Source organism: Vulpes vulpes, chromosome 10 (assembly GCF_048418805.1).
Source record: "Vulpes vulpes isolate BD-2025 chromosome 10, VulVul3, whole genome shotgun sequence".
Lineage (NCBI taxonomy): Eukaryota > Metazoa > Chordata > Mammalia > Carnivora > Canidae > Vulpes > Vulpes vulpes.
The window spans coordinates 15,736,685-15,759,116 of NC_132789.1; the positions used below are offsets into that span (position 1 = coordinate 15,736,685).

The 22,432-nt window shown below is 43.9% G+C and overlaps 1 protein-coding gene across 1 annotated transcript in view; it reads left to right on the forward strand.

The window, feature by feature from the left end:
- Positions 1–20,906, forward strand: part of CCDC60 (coiled-coil domain containing 60) — a 152,668-nt gene extending 131,762 nt beyond the window's left edge. Inside the window, exons 8-14 of the mRNA XM_072722964.1 lie at positions 6,682–6,766; positions 10,053–10,124; positions 12,640–12,696; positions 13,371–13,493; positions 15,404–15,535; positions 17,465–17,654; positions 19,465–20,906. Of these exons, the coding sequence (XP_072579065.1) occupies positions 6,682–6,766; positions 10,053–10,124; positions 12,640–12,696; positions 13,371–13,493; positions 15,404–15,535; positions 17,465–17,654; positions 19,465–19,545 (740 nt within the window). The 3' untranslated portion in view covers positions 19,546–20,906. The remainder of the gene's footprint in view (positions 1–6,681; positions 6,767–10,052; positions 10,125–12,639; positions 12,697–13,370; positions 13,494–15,403; positions 15,536–17,464; positions 17,655–19,464) is intronic.
- The last annotated feature ends 1,526 nt before the right edge of the window (positions 20,907–22,432 follow it).

Genomic DNA, 22,432 nt, shown 5'->3' on the forward strand with positions numbered 1-22,432 from the left:
TCCTAGTATTTTCTATATGGAAGTTGTATCACCCTGTGACACCACCACCCCTGCCCCTGCTCTGGAACAAGCCTTTTCAGTGGTTCCCAATGTGTGGGACACAGGTTCTTCAGAAAATCTCTTGAAAGCTATGGGTCCTCCCCACAGAAGAAAATTTATACACAGTTTTTCATAAGTGTCCCCTCAGTGGTGCCCAAGCTGAGGTCTGCCTTCTTAGCCAGGGCTCTTTCACATACCTAGAATGCCAAGGCTGGGTTGAGCTCAGTTGAGAAGGATTGAATGTGATACAGATTCAAGGAGGTCAAACAAGAGGTCAAGACCAGAAAGCCTGATTGAGGCCTGAATCACTGAAACTAAAAATGAGTGAAAGGGCAAAATTCCAGCTAAGTGGTCAGGACTCAGAGCATTATCTACCAATGAGAAAAAAAATCCCACTCTTGTCAACAAGGAGCCATGAAAGGCTCTGCACCCTGAAACACTTTTTTTTTTAAAGATTTTGTTTATTCATTCATAGAGACACACAGAGAGGCAGAGACACAGGCAGAGGGAGAAGCAGGCTCCATGCAGGGAGCCCCACGTGGGACTCTATCTCGGGTCTCCAGGATCATGCCCTGGGCTGCAGGTGGCACTAAACTGCTGCGTCACCAGGGCTGCCCCTGAAACACTTTTTGCTGAACATATTATCTAAGATAGAGAGGAACTAAGATCAACCATCAGTAGACATGTGACTCTTAAAGATATCTTGAACTTTCATTCAATATGTATCTATTGATCAGCTACTGAAGACCCTGAGAATTACAGTTCCTCCCCTCCCCAAGCTTACATTTTAAAAGGAAGAAGCAGACCATAAACAAGAAAGCTGCAGATAACAAGGCAGTTGTGTATAATATGTGATCAGAAGATAATAAACGAAGACATGGGCCAGAGAGAGACTGTTGGTGGAAATAGGGCTAGTTTAGCCAGAGTGGTCAAGGAAAGGCTCTCTCAGCTCTAATGTTTAGTCTGAGCCCTGAGGATATGAAGTCGAGGAGGGAGGCAGGAGTCAAAGCAGGCATAGCCTTTGTGTAGGGCAAGGTAAGGACTTCACAATGATTCCAAGTACAACAGGAAGTCTCTGGAAGGTTCTCAATAAAGAAGTAAACAGGGTCTGATTTTCTTTTCAAAGGTGTCTATGTGGTTATTAGTATCACATCCATGCTGTGTCTTTTAACCCCGAAAGCTCTACTCTTAAGAAGAAAAGTGTCCCCAGCTTCAAGAATGGCCTCAGTCCAGAAGCGGCATATTGCCCTCCCAGTGGCAGCAGGAATGCTGAAGGAAGGAGGGGGCAGAGGGGAAAGGAGACTGTGATGAGTGGAGGGGTGAATGATGCCATATTACCAGGCACCGGAGACACTACAGACTTGTCCCCAAGGACTACCTCCCTAACCAGTTAACCACTCCCATCAATCCTATCTCCCAAAACTCTTAAATCTTCTCTCTTCATTTCCATTTCTTAGTCTTAGTGTAGAGATAGAAAACTAGGGCATGTAGGCTAGTTCCTGACATTTATGTTTTGTTTAATACACAAGGCTTCATTTAAAAAAGTAGGGGGATATTTTACGATTTGATTTTACATTAAAAAAAATTAATTAAAAAAAACCACACAGCACTGGTATAAGAGTGGACCCACAACCCTGCACAACATTCAACTGGAGCTGCTCCTTTTAGGTAGGGCATGTGCTGGCTAGTTTTCCCCAGTCCCTGCCACTCCCTATTACATTCAAGCATTGTTCTCAATGGGCCAAGTGCATGGTCATTTATCATTTCATTTGCCCTACTGTTTTCTCCAGAATAAGGATGATAATGGTCATGATGATGAAAGTACAATAATTAATGCTTAAGAAGACTTTTACGTACCAGGCACTATTCTAGCCTCTAGCATATACAAACTAATTGTGTGTATACATATACATATATACACAATTATTTTGCATATAAATTTAATGAATCCTCATAACACTTTTTATGCCTATTTTGTATATGAGAAAATTGGGGCACAGGGAGGTTAAATTATTTGCTCAAAGTCACACATCTAGTAAGTGATGAGGTCAGAATTTGAACCCAGGCAATCTGGCCCTTATGTCACACTTAATCTCTATGTTTTAAACAAGTCTCTAGAAAAAGTGGGAAATTAAAGACCAAGAAAGAAACTTGATTTTTCTTAACACTAGCTCATGTCACCCATCTGGTACCTAACCCTCTGGGTACCTGAGTTTGGAGCACTCCCCTTGCCCCAGTCCACATTCTCATTACCTCTCACCCATATGACAGCAACAGTCTCCTAGTCTCTCTTCTTCCTGCCTTGCCCTCACTTGCCCATGTTTCCATGTTTAGCCAGAAGGAAATTTCTGAATTAAAAATCTGAGATAGGGGCACCAGGGTGCCTCAGTCAGTTGAGTGTCCAACTTCTGATTTCAGCTCAGGTCATGATCTCAGGGTCATGAGATCAAGTCCCATGTTGGGCTCCATGCTAAGTCCAAAATCTGCTTGGGATTCTCGATCTCTCTCTCCTTCTGTCCCTCCCCCTGCCCACACACTCTCCCTAAGTAAGTAAATAAATAAAATTTTAATTTTTTAAATTATTTTTTAAATATTTTATTTATTTATTCATGATAGATATATATATACAGAGAGAGAGAGAGAGAGGCAGAGACACAAGCAGAAGGAGAAGCAGTCTCCATGCTGGGAGCCTGACGTGGGACTCGATCCCGGGATTCCAGGATCGTGCCCTGGACCAACGGCAGGCACCAAACCGCTGAGCCACCCAGGGATCCCCTAAATAAAATTTTAAAAAAATACGATATAGTGCTCCCCAGCTTAACATCTTTCAAGACTCTCCATTGCCTCTAAGACATTGCATTTGATCTTGTCCCAGGCTGTTATAATAGGCTCAGATCTTACCACTTCACACCTTCTACCAGGCACTCCAACCTCACCAAAATGCTTTCTTCTTAAATAATGCAAATTCTTTCATGTCATCCTCTTTCTGTAGTGCCTTTTCACCTTTGGCCCTTTAGTCTGGTGGAATGCTACAAGGTTGCTTACTCAACCTTCAAGGCCCCGCTTAAATATTCCCTCCACTGTGAAGTCTTCCCTGATGCTCCTGGGTTCCCTCCCCTCAATTCTCTCAGTACTTTATATTTGCTTTTATTGAGCACTTTCTTTTAATTTGCAACTGTATATTATTGTATCAGGTAGGAATTCCTTTTGGCTGGATACAAAGATCTGAAAAGTAGTAGCTTAAAACAGATAAAAGTTTATTTTTCTTACAGATTAAAAAAGACCAGTCCACGGCTGGTATGGCTCCCAAAGGTCATCAGGAACTCTACTTCCTTCTGTCTTTCTTCGCCACCACACTCAGCAACATTTTATGATCAAAATGGCTGGAATGCCAGTCATCACAGCCACATGCTAGGCTGGAAGCAGAAGGAAGTAGGTGAAGTGGAAAAGTACTCACTCCCAGCTGAATGGAAGCAGTCTTCTCAGAAGCTCCATAAACATTTCTACTAAACTCTCATCGCCCAGAGTTTTATCCAAGGGGCACACTTAGCTCCAAAGATGTTGGACAACGGTCTAGTTAATGCTTACCTTCACACGCACACAAAAGTACAAACACACAGACAAATGCACACACACATACATGCACATATTTCCATTACTAAGGAAAATAGAGGAAAGGAACATGAACTTGCTACTAGTGTGGAACAATAATGTCTTATTCACCCTCAGCCCAGCACACAGTGGGTGCACAACAATGACTAAGAGATACATTTTTACCAGAGACCTATGTCCCAGAGAGAAAGTAGAAAGGCTTTTCTACTTCCACCTCCTCATCTTTCCCCTCTATTTATCCCTTAACCTCCATCCCATTTGTCATAGCCTTGACAAAAGTAGATTAATTTCCCAGACTTTCACTGCCTTCTAAAACCTCCTCAAATTTATTCTGAATTCATGAATCCTATTCTGAGAGACATACCATTTGACCAAGGTCTAATTTCCAGGATAGCTGCATAATGAAGTCTTTGTGGAGGCAAATCACTGGGGACAGCAGGTTATGGCCTCTCCGTAGACTGATTCCCTCCCCAAATCAATGGCAAGGGGATTCACAAGAAACCAAAGCCCAGGCCATTTCTCCTGCCAGTCTTGAAGTTCCCAGTCTTGAAACTGTTATAGGAGAAACTCATTTCAACAGCAACTCAAAAAGATGGTGGCTAATGTTCCCCCACAACCCAACCCTATACAACAAAAAGACCTCTTTTTCCCCAAAACAGAAGAAATGAGTTTAGTCACTAAGGAGTGAGATTTGTAGACAAGCTGTGGATAGGAAATGGAGGAAGTAAGTCAGAACTTTCTTCTTCAGTGTATGATTTGGCATTTGAAAACACAGTATGCCATTGTCTGTAAACAATGGATAATGTCATCCCCATAGCTCTGAGAACTCAGGACCAAGCAGGTTCCTCTGAGTGTGGACCTCTATCACAGTGCCCTATTCCTAGAAAAATCCTATTTTGTATATCTGCACCCCTTGCAAACAAGTGTCTGCTCCCAGATAGCCTTGAGTAGATGTGGACCTCCTGAGTCCCCAGGCTTCATCCTAGTTCATGTATATCCAACCTCAGCTATGTGATGGATGGAGCTTGATATTGGTGAGCACCATACCTGACCACAGGCATTATTGGCAAATAAAAAAAAAATCTTTGGTGCATTAGGTGAGTGTGGAGCCTTCTTCATGATTCTCTAGGAAAGCTGCCCAATATGCCAGGTCACCAGAGTCCTAGTGGATGGATACCACCACTTGCTGGTATCCACCCACCTCTAGGCTGGCTTGCATATGGGGGAGAGCAGGAATAGGGGAGGAGTCAGATTTTGCTCCTTGGTTCCCAGGAGATGGGAAGAAAGCAGAGGAACCAGCCCCAGCTCCCCTTACTAATAGGCTTCTAGACACTACACAAGGATTCTGGGAGGTGGGCATCATAAGAGAACAATGAAGATCAGATTTGGGTCAAATGGAATCACGCCCACAAATTAGTAGGAAGATACATTACTTTGGAATGAGGAAGACAGAGTGGGAAAATGGCTGAATGTTGGTGTTCATCACAGCCTAGATGGCTCCAAGATCATTAAGGGACAGTGCCCTTGTCCTAGTACCCAGTGACTGAATTCATAAACAAGGCTGGATACAAATGGCTGTAGAAAGCACTGGGCTTCACTCCTGCAGGTATAGCTTTTGAGACTAGCACTTGCATTGACTACAGGTACCTGCTGAAAAGTGGAAAGTGTCCCCACTGGTACTGTCCTCCTTCACTGATGCCCCAAATCCAGCTCAAATTCTCCCAAATACTTCCTCCCAATTTTTTTTTTTTTTTTTTTTTTTTTGCTCCTTAGCCATGCCATTCACTTATTTATTCAGCAAATGTTGATTGGGACTGCTCTATGACAATCATGGTGCCAGGTACTTGCAAATCTGTATCCATATAAGACATGTAGGACTTCCATTGTCCTACTTTTCTCAAAGAATATAGCTGATTCTCAGTAGATTTCATTTTCCAAATTGAGTCAGTGTATTAGTTTCCTGGGGCTGCCGTAATGAAGTACCATGAACTAGACAGCTGAAAACAATGGACTGTATTGCCTCACACAGTTCTAGAGGCTGGAATCCAAAATCAAGGTGTTGCAGGGCTGCACTTCCTCTGGAGCTTGTAGCGGGGAATCCTTCTTCACCTCTTCTAGCTTCTGGTCATAGCTGGGCAACCCTGGGCACTTGACTCTAGACGCACGATCAATCCATCTGCCTCCATTATCACAGGTCATCTTCTCCCTGAATGTCTCTACTTGGATTAAGGCCCCACTTCACTCCATGAGGACCTCATCTTAACTTAAATAACCGTACCTGTGACATCTCTATTTCCAAACAAGAATGTGAATAATTCACAATATGAGGTACTGGGGGATTAGGACATCAACACATCTTTTGAGAAGACACACTTCAATTCGTAATAGGTACACAGACGTATTTCTATACCATGTAAAAAGCAACAACGTTAAGTATGCAGGTAAAAGATGCAATGAGGAGTGGCGAGAGCAATGCGGGGAGGTGGAGCATGTGTGCCTGCCCAAAGGCCACTGTCTGCAAGCAGCAAGAATGAGCCCCATCCCAGAGCCTCGTCCAGGAAAGCAGGAGGTCTGAATTTTTACACAAAACCTTCTAGTTGTAAAAGGTTAGCATCTACGTCAAATCAAACAAAATCTGTGTGAGCTAGATTCAGCTTGTGGTTCACCAGTTTGGAACTTCAGGTCCATGGGATCAGGGAGGGTTTCTTGAACAAGATGATTGCTTCTCAGAATTGGAAACTAAACTTTGGCTACACCAGAGTTTAAGGTCGGGGAAGGAAGTGAGATGAGACAGGAGAGAAAAGGAGAAGCTAGATCCTGCAAAGTCTTAGAGGCCACATGGAGGAATATAGATGCTGTCCAAAGGGAAAATAATGAGTCATCAGTTTTAAGCAGGGAGATGTGCAACCTGCCAAACACTATGGGCTGCCTACACCCTCATCTATCCCTCTCCAGCTCCCTACACACAGAAGCAGAGGGGATGTCAGCCCCGCCTGCCCTCTGGACAATGACCTCTCATGTTCCCCTCAGATTTGCAGAAGCTCCTGGAGATGGTTCGGGAAGATGCCCAGAGGACAGTCACATTGGAAAATAGGATGCAAAAGAAAGCATCCAGGTACCTTCTCTTGACCCCTGGGGCAAATAAAGGAATTCAGAATACTAGTTATAACATTAGCCAAGGCAGTTCCAAATTATTGAGCATTTTCTCTGTGACAAACACTTGTTCACATGTTTCATCACCTCCCTGGGTTCTTACAACAACCCTTTGAGGAAGGTACTAGTATCTTTATTTTACAAAGGAGAAAATGAGGCTCAGAGAGGCTAAGTAACTTGTTCAAGGTCACCTAGCTAATGAATGGGAAGGGCACAACTTGAATGCAGACCCTTCTAATTCCAAAAAGCATCCTCTTAACTATTATGTTGCATTGCTTCCTAGGAATTACAAGGTTATTTGTCCACTCTTTTACTGAATACTTATGAATATGAATGGATTAGGTACTAATTATTGCAAGAAGCATTAAAAGAGGAAAGCTCAGACCTAAGAGGGTGAATAATAGGAGAATCTGATCTAGTATGGGATGGCAGTGGGTGAGGTGGGGTGGAGGGGGATCAGAGAAGTTTCCTCCAAGGAAGAGACTGTAAGAGATTGTGGATGAGGCAAGAAAGAGCCACCCAGCCAAAGTTGAGGGCAGGTGAACATTTCAGGCAGCAAATGTGCAAACACGTTCAGAAGGGACCATGGCACCTTCAAGAAACTGAAATGAAACCAGAATGGGATGGAGAGAGGCATAAGTCTGTCTGGGGACCTTGAAGACCACCTCAAGGATTCTGGTTTCCTTCTTAAGAACAACAAAGATCCTGGGATCCCTGGGTGGCGCAGCGGTTTGGCGCCTGCCTTTGGCCCAGGGCGCGATCCTGGAGACCCGGGATCGAATCCCACGTCGGGTTCCCGGTGCATGGAGCCTGCTTCTCCCTCTGCCTGTGTCTCTGCCTCTCTCTCTCTCTCTGTGACTATCATAAATAAATAAAAAATTTAAAAAAAAAAAAAAAAAAAAAAAAAAAAAAAAAAGAACAACAAAGATCCTCAGAAGTGTCAAGCCATCAACCAAGATGATCAGCTCATAGCGTTAGACTTGAACCTGAAGTATCTTCCCTCTGGTGGGAAGCCTGGTCCACAGGACTTCTGACCTCGAAAAAGCTCAGAGACCATGCAGGCTAGAGCTGGAGTTTCTTTCCCAAGTATGGATCCCTCTGAGTAAGCAAATTACTTTTTGAAAATAAATGATGCACTGGAAGAGGTTCTTCATTGCTTTCAGCCTACTGGGATGCTGGCTATGACTTATTGGTTATTGTTATTACCATAATTACAGTTCACCAAGCACTTGCACATGCATCACACCCACCACTGCTTGCTAATGATGAGTTTGTTCTGTTGCTGCCTCAACTTGCATCAGGGTTCAGAGGGTGGCCCTTGGAGGCATCCAGAGATAATGTTGGCCTTCAAGGCTCTGGCTGCTGTTTCTGATTTACCAGCATCAGAGACAGATGCTAATAATGAAGCATCAGCTCTATGAGTCTCCCTCCTTGGTAAGAACTCACAGCATGAACACTGGTGTTGAAGTCAGACTGGCACACATTCAAAACCTAGAAGAATCTGACTTAGCCTTTCTCTGAGCCTCAGTTTTCACATCTATAATATGAGATTGTGTGCACTGCCCTTGGAATCAAGTAGGCTAGGGCCGATCTCCATCCCCATCATTTAATTGCCTTGTGATATTGATTGAGCAAGTTGCTTCACTGCTCTGAGTCTGATTCCCATTGTGTAAAATGAGGCTTATTAACAACCTATCCCAAAGGGTTGTAGTGAGAATTAAATAATATTAGTTTTGTAAAGTATTATTATTGTTGTAGAAATATCTATTTCAATAAGTCATTTTAAGAATTTAGGTGAAATAATGCATTTAACATATTAGCATGTGCCAGGCATATTACAAGCACTCAATACATGGCAGCCATGGTTGTGGTGGTGGTGATACTTTTATTTCACACATAGCATCCCACGGAATCCTCACAGCACATTTTTGAAGCAGGTTTATTAACAACTACTCATTACCAACACCTCACGAACATGAATGGAGAAGGAGGATGAGTGACTTGCATATGGTCCTCAAAAGACAAAACCACATGAGAACACAAAACTCATCACATGGCCTTTGCATTCACTTCAGTGATTACAATAACCATGGTGACAGAGCAAGAACCTGTTGAAATTTCCCATGCTCCTCAATTCTTCTGGGAGAAAAATCTCCCTAATCTCTTCCAGAGGCAGCAGATAACAGAGGCTTCTCTGTAGAGCTGCAAAGAGACAGTGAAGAAAAGCTGCACATTTTCTTCTGCCAACTTCATTTTAGAATCTGGATTCCTCTTTCAGTGCAGGCCCCAAATCTGTTCCCATCAGGGCTGACATAGAAATCTTAGGCTTTTCATAACCCTTAAAAGTCAACTGGACCAGCTCCAGCCTCAAGGCCAGACTGCTCTCTAGTCATCTTAGTCTGTTTGGGCTGCTGTAACAAAAATACCATGGAATATGTGGCTTACAAACAACAGATGCTTATTTCTCACAGTTTTGGAGGTTGAGGAATCCAAAATCAAGGTTCCAGCAGATTCGGTGTCCAGTGAGGGCCTTCCCCATAGATGATTGTCTTCTCACTGTAACCTTGCAAAGTGGAAGGGAACTCCCTGGACTTTCTTTTATAAGAGACTAATCCCAATCATGAGAGTTCTGACCTCATGAGCTAATCACCTCCCAAAGCCTTCAGCTCCTAATACCTTCACCTTGGGGATTAGGGTTTCAACATGTGAATTTGGAGGGATGCAAACACTCAAACCATAACATCACCCAGAAAGATGATCTTTTCTTAAAATCTTCTAACAGTATTTTCTAAATGTCTCTGAGGAGCAGAATTAGCTGAGATGCTTGTTAAAAATACAAATTTTTAGTCTTCATCCCAGACCCACTGAATCAGGATCTCCAGAAGAAACTGTATTTTTAAACAAGCATTTCAAGCTGAGAAATTCTAAGGTTTCAAAATGTGCTCTCTGCACACCTGTATTAGAAGTGTGTGTGTGTGTGTGTGTGTGTGTGTGTGTGTGTGTCTATGTGTGTGTGTGATTGTAAATGCAGCTTCCAGGGCCTCACTCAGGGTCTGATGTATCCAAATCCCTGAGGTTATGGTCCAGGAATTTGTATAGGTAGCAATCTCTCCAGGTGATTCCCATGCCCAGTAAAATGTCAGGATCCTTGCTGTAGAAAGAGAATTCTCCATCCTTCCACAGATACTTTCTGGCTTAGGGGCACCATATATTCTGTGCCTTATTAAGACACTCATCTTGCTTTGCAGTATCTTGCCAATGATCAGACAAAACAAGAGTGACTCCACCAATAAAGACATACAGACCACCCACAAATCAAGGTAGGTGGGCACCTCACAGTTACAGGGACCGTTAAAGAGATGTCCCTTACCAGACCATGGAAAGTGGGGCAGGGAGTGGGATACTTTTTCCTTCTTGACTAGAAATAAGTTCCTTAATTTCTGGGGCTGAGGGTGAGTATCCAGGTGTCTTTCCCCTAACTCAAACTGTATAAAGTTAAAATCTTCCAGTCATGGAGAGCTATGAAGCAGAGAGGGTTATATTACAAGACCATCCTTTCTCTCTTTATTTGGATGACTTTTAATGAGGGAGGGGAGGTCCACCCCATTTCATTTACTTATCCTGAGTATACTTATCAGTCCCTCCATGTGCCAGGATCTGTGCTAGGTTTGGAGGAATTCAACAGCAAAGAGGCCATACACAGTCTGCCCTCAGGGATCTCACAATCTGGACTGGGGTCACAACATTTTTTGTGTTACAGATCCTTCCATAAAAATGCTTTTAAATGCTTACTGTAAATTATAAAGGTTTGCAAAGAAATCTATTGTACTGTAGATTATGATATTACAACCAAATTTGGGATATAGTCATCTATGAGCTTCTTTAGCAATGAATTATATAACAAGACTTAGCAGCAGATCTAATAACTACTGTAATTTTAGATTAGTGTTGAGTGTAAATGATCTTTCAAAGTAGCTTCCATGATTGTAATCACCCAGGAATTTGTATTGTACAAATACATGGGATTTCCATTTCTGCTACAGGCTAGTTGAAATATGTAGGCTAGTTGAAAGATGTAACCTTTCTTCTATCTGCTTTCATGGACTCCTTGAACCCTGCCCATGGTTAAGAATTACTGGCCTAATGAGAGAGCCATGCATTTATTAAATAATCCCACAAAGTTAGCCAAATAATCATGACCATGGGAAGTGTTCTGAGGGAAAAGTAAGGAGGACTGGGTAAATGTTGAGCACCAGAGACTTAAGACTGAGTTTGAGCTAACATCCTGAAGAAAAGAAGACTTAGCTAGCCTATGGTGCAGATAGGTGGGGATAGGTGGGAATAGTGTTCCAAGCCAAAGGAATAGCATGTGCAAAGGGCCTGAGATAGGAGGAAGCTTAGGCATTGAGCAGAAATAAGTATGGCTGAAATTCTAGGAGAGCCCAGGAAAAGTGAGACAAAGACAGGGAAAGTGTCTTTGTTGTTTATTTCTTATTTGTTCTTTTATCACATCTCCTCCCTGAGTCACACTGTCAGTGCTAGACGACAGTCATCTACAGGAGGAAGGTCAAAGCCAATATACTCACCCAAAGAATTCATCTGCAGGGGTTGGGGCAGTTGGTTGGAATCCAAATTCAAGGACCTCTGGGTACTATTCCTGGCCTGCATCCCAGAGAGATGGGATAACGGCTCAATCCATCAACTACCAGAGCAAAGACTTCTAGATCCAGTCCTCTGAACCCCTGGAGAAAGCAGCAAAGGTCAGGACCTTTCCTATGGAAAGGAGTCTGGGAAGTGGCCAGCCTACCTAAAGAAATTCTAGGTGCTACAGAGCCAGAAGGGAAGGGTCAGCTGCACATCACAGAGATAAGAAAAACAGACTTATCCTTTCTAGAACCACACAGAGAAGGCAGTCAAGTAAGTTTTCCAAGCATTTGGCAAAAAGAAAGGGAGATGGCAAGAGAGAAGGTGCGAGACACTGGTGCTGAAGAACCTGGGAGAAGGTACAGGGGAGGGATGGGCATGAGCAAAGGAGCTTCACCCCCTTCTAGGATCTCTGACCAGGCAGAGCCACAGGAGGGAGTGGCCACTCAAGGAAGTCAATCAGTCCACACCTAGAAAGGGCTCAATGTCATGAAGAGTTGACTGATCACAGATGAGGGCATTAATGATCCAGAGCCGAGGTGCTTGCCCAGAGACTGGGAGGTGGTGGTGCCAGGTTTGGGCTCTGGAGTCAGCTCTGTCTGCCTCCAAAGTAAAGCGAAGTGAGTTGTCAGCTCAGGGTCCAGTTTAGAGAAGGGAATCCTTGAATGAAGAAGTAGTCCGGGGTTGGGAACATCAACACCATGATCAGAAGGACTTGACCATCCCTTCACCATATCTGCACTCAGCCTCAGGGTTGCATGCTAATTGGTATAGAGAGGAAAATGGAAGGGCCCCCAAGTGAACTTGCCCTCTAGAGGGAAAGATCGATTGTGTACAAATGAAACTGGGATCCAGCAAATATGTCATCCTGACAATATACAGAGACAGAAGGTCAAAGTCAGACTAGAAGAGTCAGAGCTGGCAGAAATTGCTATAGACCATAAGGTGGTTGGATTTGAGCAGGTGGAAAAGAAACAAGAAAGACCCTCCAGGCAGGGGATATGGGTAAGAAGCAAGGGCCAAGAAGTGGGGAAAATATGCACTCAGTTCTATGACAGGTCCCTTGATTGAGCCACCTCCCTTCTCTGAATCCTGGAGGCTAACTGGTGTCCTGGGAGCCCCCAAAGAACCCTCTTTATGAAAAGTAGGCTACAGGCAACCTGAAATCATCCCTTCATGTTTCATTGACAGATCCAGCAGTACAAGTGGAGAAAGCCACACTCAAATCATCCAGAAGAAGTCTAAAAGGTAGGCCAGATGGGCAAGAGAACAAGCTTGGCAAAGGCACTGTGGCAACCACATCATCTGTCTTCCCAGAGGTGTGGAAAGAACCCAAAGCAGACTAGACCCCCTGAAGCCATACACAATGCTTAAAGACAAGGGATACCCAGGGCAAGGAGCTCACAGGCAAGATGCCAATGCAGACAATGGCAACAAATTCCTCTCTGTGCCAGGCACTGGGTGAAGGATTTCATATTCATTATCTTGCTTATTCCCCAAAACCAATTCTATGAAGTAGGAGCATTATCCCATTATATGGAGGAGCAAAGTGAGACCTGGCCAGGTGAGCTGTCTTGCCCGAGGCCACACAGCTAAGAAATGGTGGTACAGGAGTTTGAACCTGAGTTTCCCAGCTCCTGATTGCATTTGATCTCACTCTCCTTAACATTTGCTGGGCTCAAGTGACGAGATGTCTCCCTGTGGGCTTGTTTAATAAAGCCTGAACCACTAGCCTGAATTGTTGGGAAGACCTATCCTTCCTACATCCAGGGAAATGCTGAGAGAAAATCCAGGTGGGAGTAGGGAACCCAGGGTGGTGCAGAGAATCTCCATGGCAGAGCACCTTGGGGCCCAAGGAATCCAGCCTCACGGGTCTGATCCTGGGGCTTTGTCCCCTAAACTCTTCATATCTGTGTCTACAGCTGCACCAACCATGATATCATCCAGTGCAAGAGTGGCGTATGCAGCACCATGAGGGCCAAGTTTTATGGTGTGGCCCAGGAGGCTGGCTTCTGTCTTCAAGATAAGATGGAAATCCTCATGAAGTAAGGGCACACAAACATCCATTCACCCAAAGGACATTCATCTAGTACCCACCATGAGCCCACTGATGCCAGGTGCTGGGGCTTAGCAGGGAATAGGGACACATTTCCTGCTCTTGGAGAGATTACAGTTTCCTGGGAAATATGGGCAGAAACAAATAGCTAAATTGATACAAATGTAGATTGCCATACAGGAAGATAACAGGGTGCCATGAGAGAAATCATGAGGACCTAATTTAGGCTGGGTAATCCAGGGGGACTTCTCTAAGGAGGTGACTTTAGACTGAGCTTTGACAGGTGAGGAATTGTTGGTGATCTAAGACAGTGGAAGGACATTTCAGGCAGCAGGAAAAGTACATACAAAGCCCCAAGGCAGGAACGGACATGAAAATTTGAAGATAAGGCAGAAGGAGGTGGTGAGGGTAGTAGTATACACAGCCATGAATACCCCACTTCAGACTTGGAACTTGATTTTAAGAGCATTGGTGGGCTACTGGAAGATTTTCTTTCCTACTCTGATACCCAATAAGTGTTTCCCTTCCCAGCCTGCCCCTTGACTGTGGTGACCATTCACCCCAGTGAAATTCATCTATTCCACTCAACGAAGGTTATACTGTGACACTTTGGTCTCTCACTCTGGGAGCATGGAGGGGTTAGCTGCTCTGACTGCTCACTGGGAGATGACTTGCCCTCACCTTCTGGGAGCCCCCATCTGATGAGTGAGACAGACAAATAAACAGGCAGTTACCACACAGATGATGAGAATCAACATGGGAATGAGCCTGGGGCTAAGGGAACACATGAAAATGATGTCTTACCTAGCCTGAGACAGCAATCAGAAAGGTCTTCCTGGAGGAAACAACATTTTCAGTTCAATAAAAAATCGGTGAGATTTTTACTATATACAAGCCAGGGCTCTGACCATGTGTAAGAGCTTTGTATTTATCATTTAGCCCTCACAAAAATCCTGTGAAGCAGATGCTGTTATTATACCCATCTTATAGATAAGAAAAGTGGGCTCAGAGATGTCTCTTGTCAAAGGTCACCCAGTGGTTAAGTAGTAAAGGTGGAATTTGAACCTGGAGAGTTGCATAAGAAGAGGCAAGGAGGGACAGGAGTTCCAGGGGAAAACAACAGCAAAGTCTTAGAGGCCAGAAGGGGTACAGGGCACCAGGAACTGCCAGTAGTCAGGTGTGGTTGGGGCTTATGCTGCTTTCATGGAAATTAGAGAGACAGAGACAAGATCATAAAAGGTCTTGCTAGCCCAGCTGTGGAGGTTGAACTTTACCTCAGAACTTTGTTCAGAGCCAAAGTATAAAATGCAAAGCTGGAAAATGCTGTAGAGGCTAAATAATCCAGAGCCTTGGAGAGCAGGTTACTCAAGGAACTTTATTCCAAATAAAATGGAAAGCCATTGAAAGTTGTATACAGGTGAGTGACACGGTTATGTTTATAGTTTAAAGACTCCTTAAGAGAGCTAGGACATATGCTCAAAATGATAAGGGGAGTGGGGAAAAGAGGAACCAACTTGAGTTAAACACCTACTGTGCATCTGGCATTAAGCCCCGTACTTTGCACACATTGTATCATTTAATCCTCACCCCCAAGCACCAGAACCATTACTACCCTCTATTTTCCAGTTAGAAAACTGTGTAAATACAATCAAAAGTAGTAGGTAGAGAAAGAAGGCTGATAAAAAGAGACTGGATTTAGCAAGAAGGGAGCATTTCAGGACCTTGGAGAGAGTTGTCACCCTGTGGCCTGAGCCACATTGTAAATTGAAGAGTGTCTGAGAAGGCTGAGGATTTCATGAAGAAAAGGGTATTTAAGTCAGATCTCAAAGGGCAACCCGGATGGGTAAAGAAGATGGGGGTCTGATCTCTTTCCTCTTTTTCATACAATGTGTGATGTAGGCGCCAAGAAGAGAGAGTTCTCCAGAAGTTCCATTCTTTCAACATTGTCTCGAATTTTGAAAAGGATATAGCAAAAATGAGACATCAAGCCTCCATGATAAAAGGGGATGCAGAAGAAATTGCAGACCACTGGTAAAGATCCTGAGAGCCAGATAAGATGGTCCTCGACATGGGTGGAGGGGGAACGGGCTATTATTAAAAAAAAAATCACATTTGATCGCATTATCCTTTAAGACTGTTAATGGCACCAGCAGCAACCACCCCCCCACAAAAGGCAGTCAGGCAAGAACCCCTCAGTTCCTGATTTACAGAAAATCCAACAACTGTATGCTCCATATTTATCTTCTGTTTGATTCAGACTTGCAAATAAGGACTAATTTGTCAGCCCTTTGGGAGAGGCAGATGAGGCAAACCACCTAAACATTTCTACAAATTGTGAGGTCTCTGGGTCAATCCCTATATTCCCCCCAAATAATCTGACCCCTTAGGATATAAAACCAGGCAAGCATGTCCTAGGAACACTGTGCCCTGGTATGGGGGTGATAGTATAGGTACAACAAAAAGCAACATGAATTGAGTGATTCCTGGGTGGCAGACACTACCTTAAGAAATTTTCCTGGGGCAGCCAGGGTGGCTCAGCAGTTTAGCACCACCTTCAGCCCAGGGCCTGATCCTGGAGACCCAGGATCGAGTCCCACATCAAGCTCCCTGCGTGGAGCCTGCTTCTCCTTCTGCCTGTGTCTCTGCCTCTCTCTCTGTGTGTCTCTCACGAATAAATAAAATTTTAGAAAAAAAAGAAATTTTCCTAAATTATCTATTTTATTTCCCACAAAAATCCTGAAAGTTACATAGTAATTTCTGCTTTGTAAATAAGGAAACCTCAAGATTTAAACCCAGATTTAAACCCTTGTCTAACCCCAGTTGCTATGCTCATCTGCAATATAGAATTTGGAGTCTGCCATGAACCCCATCATGGCAGGGTGAGTAAATCAAGATCTAAGAGTAAGATGAGAAAGCCTAAAAATGTACCCAGAATCCCTTCATGATTTTAATAATGTGGAATGGGAGCTTACAAGAGACACAAATAAATATACACCACAAAATATAAAATACAAAGCTGTGCACATAGCCCAAAATTAGATGGTCAATTTTTTTTTAAGATTTATTTATTCATGAGAGACAGAGAGAGAGAGAGAGAGGCAGAGACATAGATGGAGAGAGAAGCAGGCTCCTTGCAAGGAGCCTAATGCAGGACTCGATCCTAGGACCCAGGATCACACCCTGAGCCAAAGGCAGATGCTCAATCACTGAGCCATTCAGACATCCCTAAATGATCAATTTCTTCTTCATATTTCTCTACAATTGATTCATCTACATCAGGGGGAGAATCCTTTTTTCTTTTTTAAAGCGATGCCATCCTCTGCCTTACACCCTGGTCACCTGAACCACCTCCAGGTTAGAATCTACCTTCTTGCTACCATCTCAAGAATGGATCACCAAACTACCCTCACACTCTGTTGCAGCATTCAGAAAGGTTCTCAAAACTCACTGAAACATACAAAGCTGTGATCCAAGCTTACTCACTCTCAGGGGGGAAAAATACACACTTCCCCTTCCTTGTCCTCCTCCTTCATCTTGGGCATGAGAGCCCCTTGCATCCTGGTAGGGATTCCACAGATATGTCAGTGTCCTCCCTGGTCTGATTAACTCTCAAAAAAGAAGCTTCAAAATCTCGGTGCCCCTTCCTTTCTTGTGGCTTTCCACATTGTCTGCTAGATAGAAAAACCAGAAATGCTTTAAAGCATGCCCTAAATTTGTTTTTTAATGAGATGCAGATCACGCTCCAGCTTTTTACTACCCCTAAAAAACAAAAGACGTGCCTGACCTGTGAGCCCTTTATACTCAGGATGGAGGCTGCTCTCCCAAATAAAGATGATGCTGCCCTGGAGACATCACATGAGTGGTAGAAAGAGAAAGTGGGGATGTAGGACCTAAGATACTCAGACTCACGCCCTAGCAGCTTCCTAACTGGCCCTCTCTTCTTGGGATTGGGAATTGAAGGTACTTTGATCTACTGTCCAAACTCCCTGAAGATCTGAAGAATTTCCGACCTGCTAAAAAGATCCTGGCAAAACTGCAGAAGTTTGGAGAAAACCTGGACCTCAGGATTCGGCCCCGTGTCTTCCTGAAGGTGCTACAGGACCTGAGAATCTGGGAGCTGTGCTCTCCAGATATTGCTGTGGCTATCGAGGTAACTACCATGTTCTGTCTGCTTCGCACTATGCCTCTGGTGCCCTTTTTCAGTCAGTCATCTCTCAACATCTAGGCACTGTTTAAAAGCTGCAGACACAATTAAAAAGACATAAGGTCTCTGCCTCCACAGAGCTCATCATCTCGAACAGGCAAGGAATTACTACATGACCTTGGTGGTTCAACTCCAGGGGACATTATATTCTGTGTAAACGGTGCCCCCTGGGGAAATTTGGATGCTTTGGAGAGACATAAATAAATAGGCAAGAAAATAAAATAAATAACTGGCAATCATAATAAGGAGCATTCTAAATCTCGCCTGTGGAGCATAGACCTCACCTGGGTGCTTTTTAGAAATGCAGAATCTGAGGCTTCAAACCATATCTACCAACTCACAGTCTACATTTAAACGAGGTCCCTGGTGATTTGTATGCACAATAAAGTTTAAGGAGAACTGATTTAAGGTAAATGTAGAGGGGACCTATCTTGACTAGGGCGATTAGGGAAGGTGACTTTTAAGCTGAAACAGAACTTGACTTGTGGGAGGGACTCACTGGCAGTCAATGGGTTGAGAAGGAAGCAACCATGGAGGTGCAAGGTGGCAAGGAGATTGAAGAGGTCAGTCTGTACAGAACTTTGAAATCAAGTCAAGGATTTAGGTCTTTAACTTGAGGCTGCAGGAAAGCCACTGAATGGCTTTTAATGGTAGTTTATCATCACCACCCACTCTAGATGGTCCTAAGGCACCAAATGGTATCAGCAGATGGGGGAGAGTCATTTCCTTAATTCATCAGATGGCATACATACATTTCTTTTTAAGTTGGCTCCATGCCCAACCTGAAGCCCAATACAAGCATGAGATCGAGACCCAAGCTGAGATCAAGAGTCAGACACTTAATCAACTAAGCTACTCAGGTCCCCCAAATGGGCTTTCAATGTCTCAAGATAAAGATAGGAATCAAATGGTGGAATTCTCAGTCCTCTGGGTATTTTCATGCCAGGCTGGCACTCCCACAAGTTGACCTGGGTGTATATATGTGGGTGCAAGGTCAGGAGTAGGAGAAGACAGATGACCCTGTGGAAAAATTCATAGGTCCAGACTGCACTCCCAAAATCCCATGAGGCTCCTTCAGAAAAGAATGATAGGCTAGTCTAAAACTAACTCAAGAGCAACTGTCCACTCCCTACTTGCCATTTATGGGGTCCACCTTCCACCTGCCATCTATGGGGGTATAGAAGAGGCAATCTCCAAGTGAGTAAGAGGAAGGGATTATGGAGGCCCTGATGTGAGTTCATCACCCTGGCTAGTAAAATTTAGCATGCTCCTCTCCCAGTAAGAACATCACAGAATGTTCAATAGCCTGGATGTGGAGGTGTCTTAATCTAGAACCTGAATGAAACTACATTTTGTGTCTTAAAGCCTTTTCTGGAAGCAAGCTCATAGTTAGCATCAGTGCTCAAAAAGGTCTACAAACAAAAAAAAAATGACTTCTTAAAAAGATATTAAGGATTAGGACAAAAAGAAAAATGCAGATAGCTGGGTTTTTCCTCTCTCCAGAAATTTCTCTGGGTCAACAGTAACAAAAAAGGGGCTTAATATTAGTCTTCTGAGCCAGGAAGCTGGAAAGGGGTTCTTTTCTTCAGAGAACCATTCTCGTCATGATGCTCTAGGCATTATGAATGCCTGAACAGTTAGAGGCATCCTGTGGCCACCAGCCTTAGTCACATATCTTCTAGGATTTTGGAGGTGGGACAGAAAAGAGTCTAGTTTTTAGATCACATCTGAAGTTGCCACTGCATCTGTCCCACAGTTTGTACGTGAACACATCATCCATATGTCTCAAGAGGATTATATCAACTGGCTGCAGAACCGGATCAATAGCCCTATCTGATCCCAAAGTCTCCGGGCATAGTCTAGACCTGGGTCAACCAGCTGTCCCAGTGGAGGAGAACTAGACTACACTGTATTCCTGCTTCCTGCTTATTGTCGTGGATACTCACTAGGATATATGAGGGTCTGACTTCTGGCAACATTCGAGAGGTAGATACTCCCAGGTGGAAACCCCTCAACCTTACACCACAGCCTCAAATCCCCACTTTTTGTTCCTCATTAGTCCAGCCTGACTCTACCTACTCCTTCTCCAGATGCCTTCACCTTACTACTCCTCCTCAAATTCTGGTTAATATAATGGAGCTGAGTGTTTGATGTCTGGCTGGGAAAGAGAACTGCTGAATTTGGGTATGGTATTCAGATCCTAATAATAACCATGGTTACTATTTATTGGGTTTTTGTTATACAGTAGGCCCAGTGCTGGGTGAAATCATATGGCTTGATTATATCATTTAATCTCACAATAACTTGGCTTATTAAGTAGGGAATGATGATACTGCCCCCAATTCACACCATTGGAGCTACAGCTTATTTCTAAATATTACATATAGGCTATGGATGGATAGCTGGGTAGGTGGGTAGATGAATGGATGGGTGGGTGAGTAGGTGAATGGATGGATGGATGGATGGATGGATGGATGGATGACACATTCCCCAACAAGGCAAATGGTGTACAAGAAAACCTCAGTCTTATCAGTCCTCATATATTTTCTGGTGGTCTTGGTTGCACAAGGAAGCTTAACTTCCTGTCAACTCAAAATGTGTATGGACTCACTGCCTTTTACCTCTTTTCTCATTTTAGTTTTATGCTTACCCACATTCTCTCTAAGTTGTAGAACAGATAGTCATTTTAACTCTCACTGAGGGACAGCTGAATTAATGATGAAACAACTGGACTCCATTTGCTCCAATTCCCAGATTATCAGAGTACTCATATAGGCTGGCCTCCACATCTCTTCATGATAATCCAGAAGGGAGGGAGGAGAGGTAAACTCGCACTACTTGTCAGTCTAAGCAACAGCTTACTCTTCCATTCACCTAGTCAAGTCATTTACTCATGCATTCAATGACTGTTTATTGAGAGCCCAGTATGCATCAACCAAGTTCTAGGTTATGAAGATATAGCAATGACTAAAGCAGACAAGGTCCCTGGGCAGAGGGATGGCACAGCATCACACGTCTCTTCACACTAACATCCTTTGTTTAGCATTGTACCTCAACAAGCCATCGAGGTGCAAAGGGGAGCTACTGCCTATAAGAAGTCTGCAAAGTTAAGAGACCCCATACCTCTTCGTATTAAATAGGAATTTGGGTGAGGGGGAGGTGAGCAGAAAGGAGGAGGTCCAAGAGAGAAAAAAAAAAGAGGAAGAAAGAAAGAGGGCTGAATAACAGAGTGAGAAGGAAACTTGGGGAAAAATCAAACAGTAGTTCCCAAGGTGGGGGGCTGGCTACAGGATCTCCTAGAACTACAAGCCAAATCAACCCCTCCACTACATCGCCTTAGATTGTCAGTAATTTCTGTCATATACTCAAGTGTCCTCTGTGAGTGATGTTTTGAGGAAACAGGAAAAGAAGCTATGTTCTACATCCATCTGGGGGCAAAGAAAGGGCTTAAGGGACTCAGCATTGAACACAATAAAGAATTGGAGCAGGAAGTCCAGTCCGAGACAGACTACTCTTCCACAAGCTCTCTAGATTTATAGAAATCTTGAATGCACATTTGGCTTCCCACTAGAAAGGGGATGGGACTCTGCCAAATTGATAGATATCTCATACATCTCTCAAATGTCAGGTGACATTTAATTACACTACAGCATCAGCGCAGTGGTGTCAAAGCAGGTACAAGAACATCCCAGGGGACATCGGGCTAGAGGTGACAGGAGGGGGTGGGTCTCAACTCAGATTTGAGGTGTCAGGAAAGGTTTTCTAGGGAGGGTGATGACAGCTGTAAGAGGAGTAGGAGCCAGGGAAAGGTAAGCCAGACAAGGAGGAAGGGAAGAATGCTCCAGGTACAGAGAAGAGCATGTACAATGGCCTAGAGGCAAAAAGAAACTTGATGTCATTCGAGGAACTAAAATAACAAAGTCTGGCTAAACTATAAGACCAGGTTAGCAGAACAGGGAAATGGAGGAGAGAGGTAGAGACACTTTCTAAGGCCATGTTATAAGGTTAGGACCAACTTACTGGCAATAGGGAGCCATGGATGGATTCTGAGCAGGGGAATAATTAGACTTGTGTCCCAGAAAAAAGAAAAGGCTGTTGTATAAATTCAAGGCAGGAGGCAGGGAGCTAAGATAAGACTGCTGTGGTGATTGTAGGAAGAGCAATGGCAATGGAAAAATCTCTTGAAAAGAATCAAAAGGGGATGGCTGTGTGGCTCAGCAGTTGAGTGTCTGCCTTTGGCTCAGGTCATGATCTCAGGCTCCCCACAAGGAGCCTCCTCCTCCCTCTGCCTATGTCTCTCAATCTCTCTCTCTCTCTCTCTCTCTCTCTCTCTCTCTCATGAATCTTTTTCTTTTTTAAGATTTATTTATTCATGAGAGACACACACACAGAGAGAGAGAGAGAGAGAGAGAGGCAGAGACACTGGCAGAGGGAGAAACAGGCTCCATGCAGGGAGCCCGATGTGGGACTCGATCCCAGGTCTCCAGGATCACGCCCTGGGCTGAAGGCAGTGCTAAACCGCTGAGCCACCCAGGCTGCCCATGAATCTTTTGAAAAAAAGAATCAACAGAACTTTGTGTGGTGGGTTACAAGTGGGCAGAAGGCAGAATGTCAGGAACCATGTCTAGTTTTCCAGCTTGACTCTCTGGGTGGAGAATGGCGTCTTTAATGTACCAGGAGAAAAGGAAGAAAAGAAAGTTCAGGACATTCTGTTTTGAGCATAT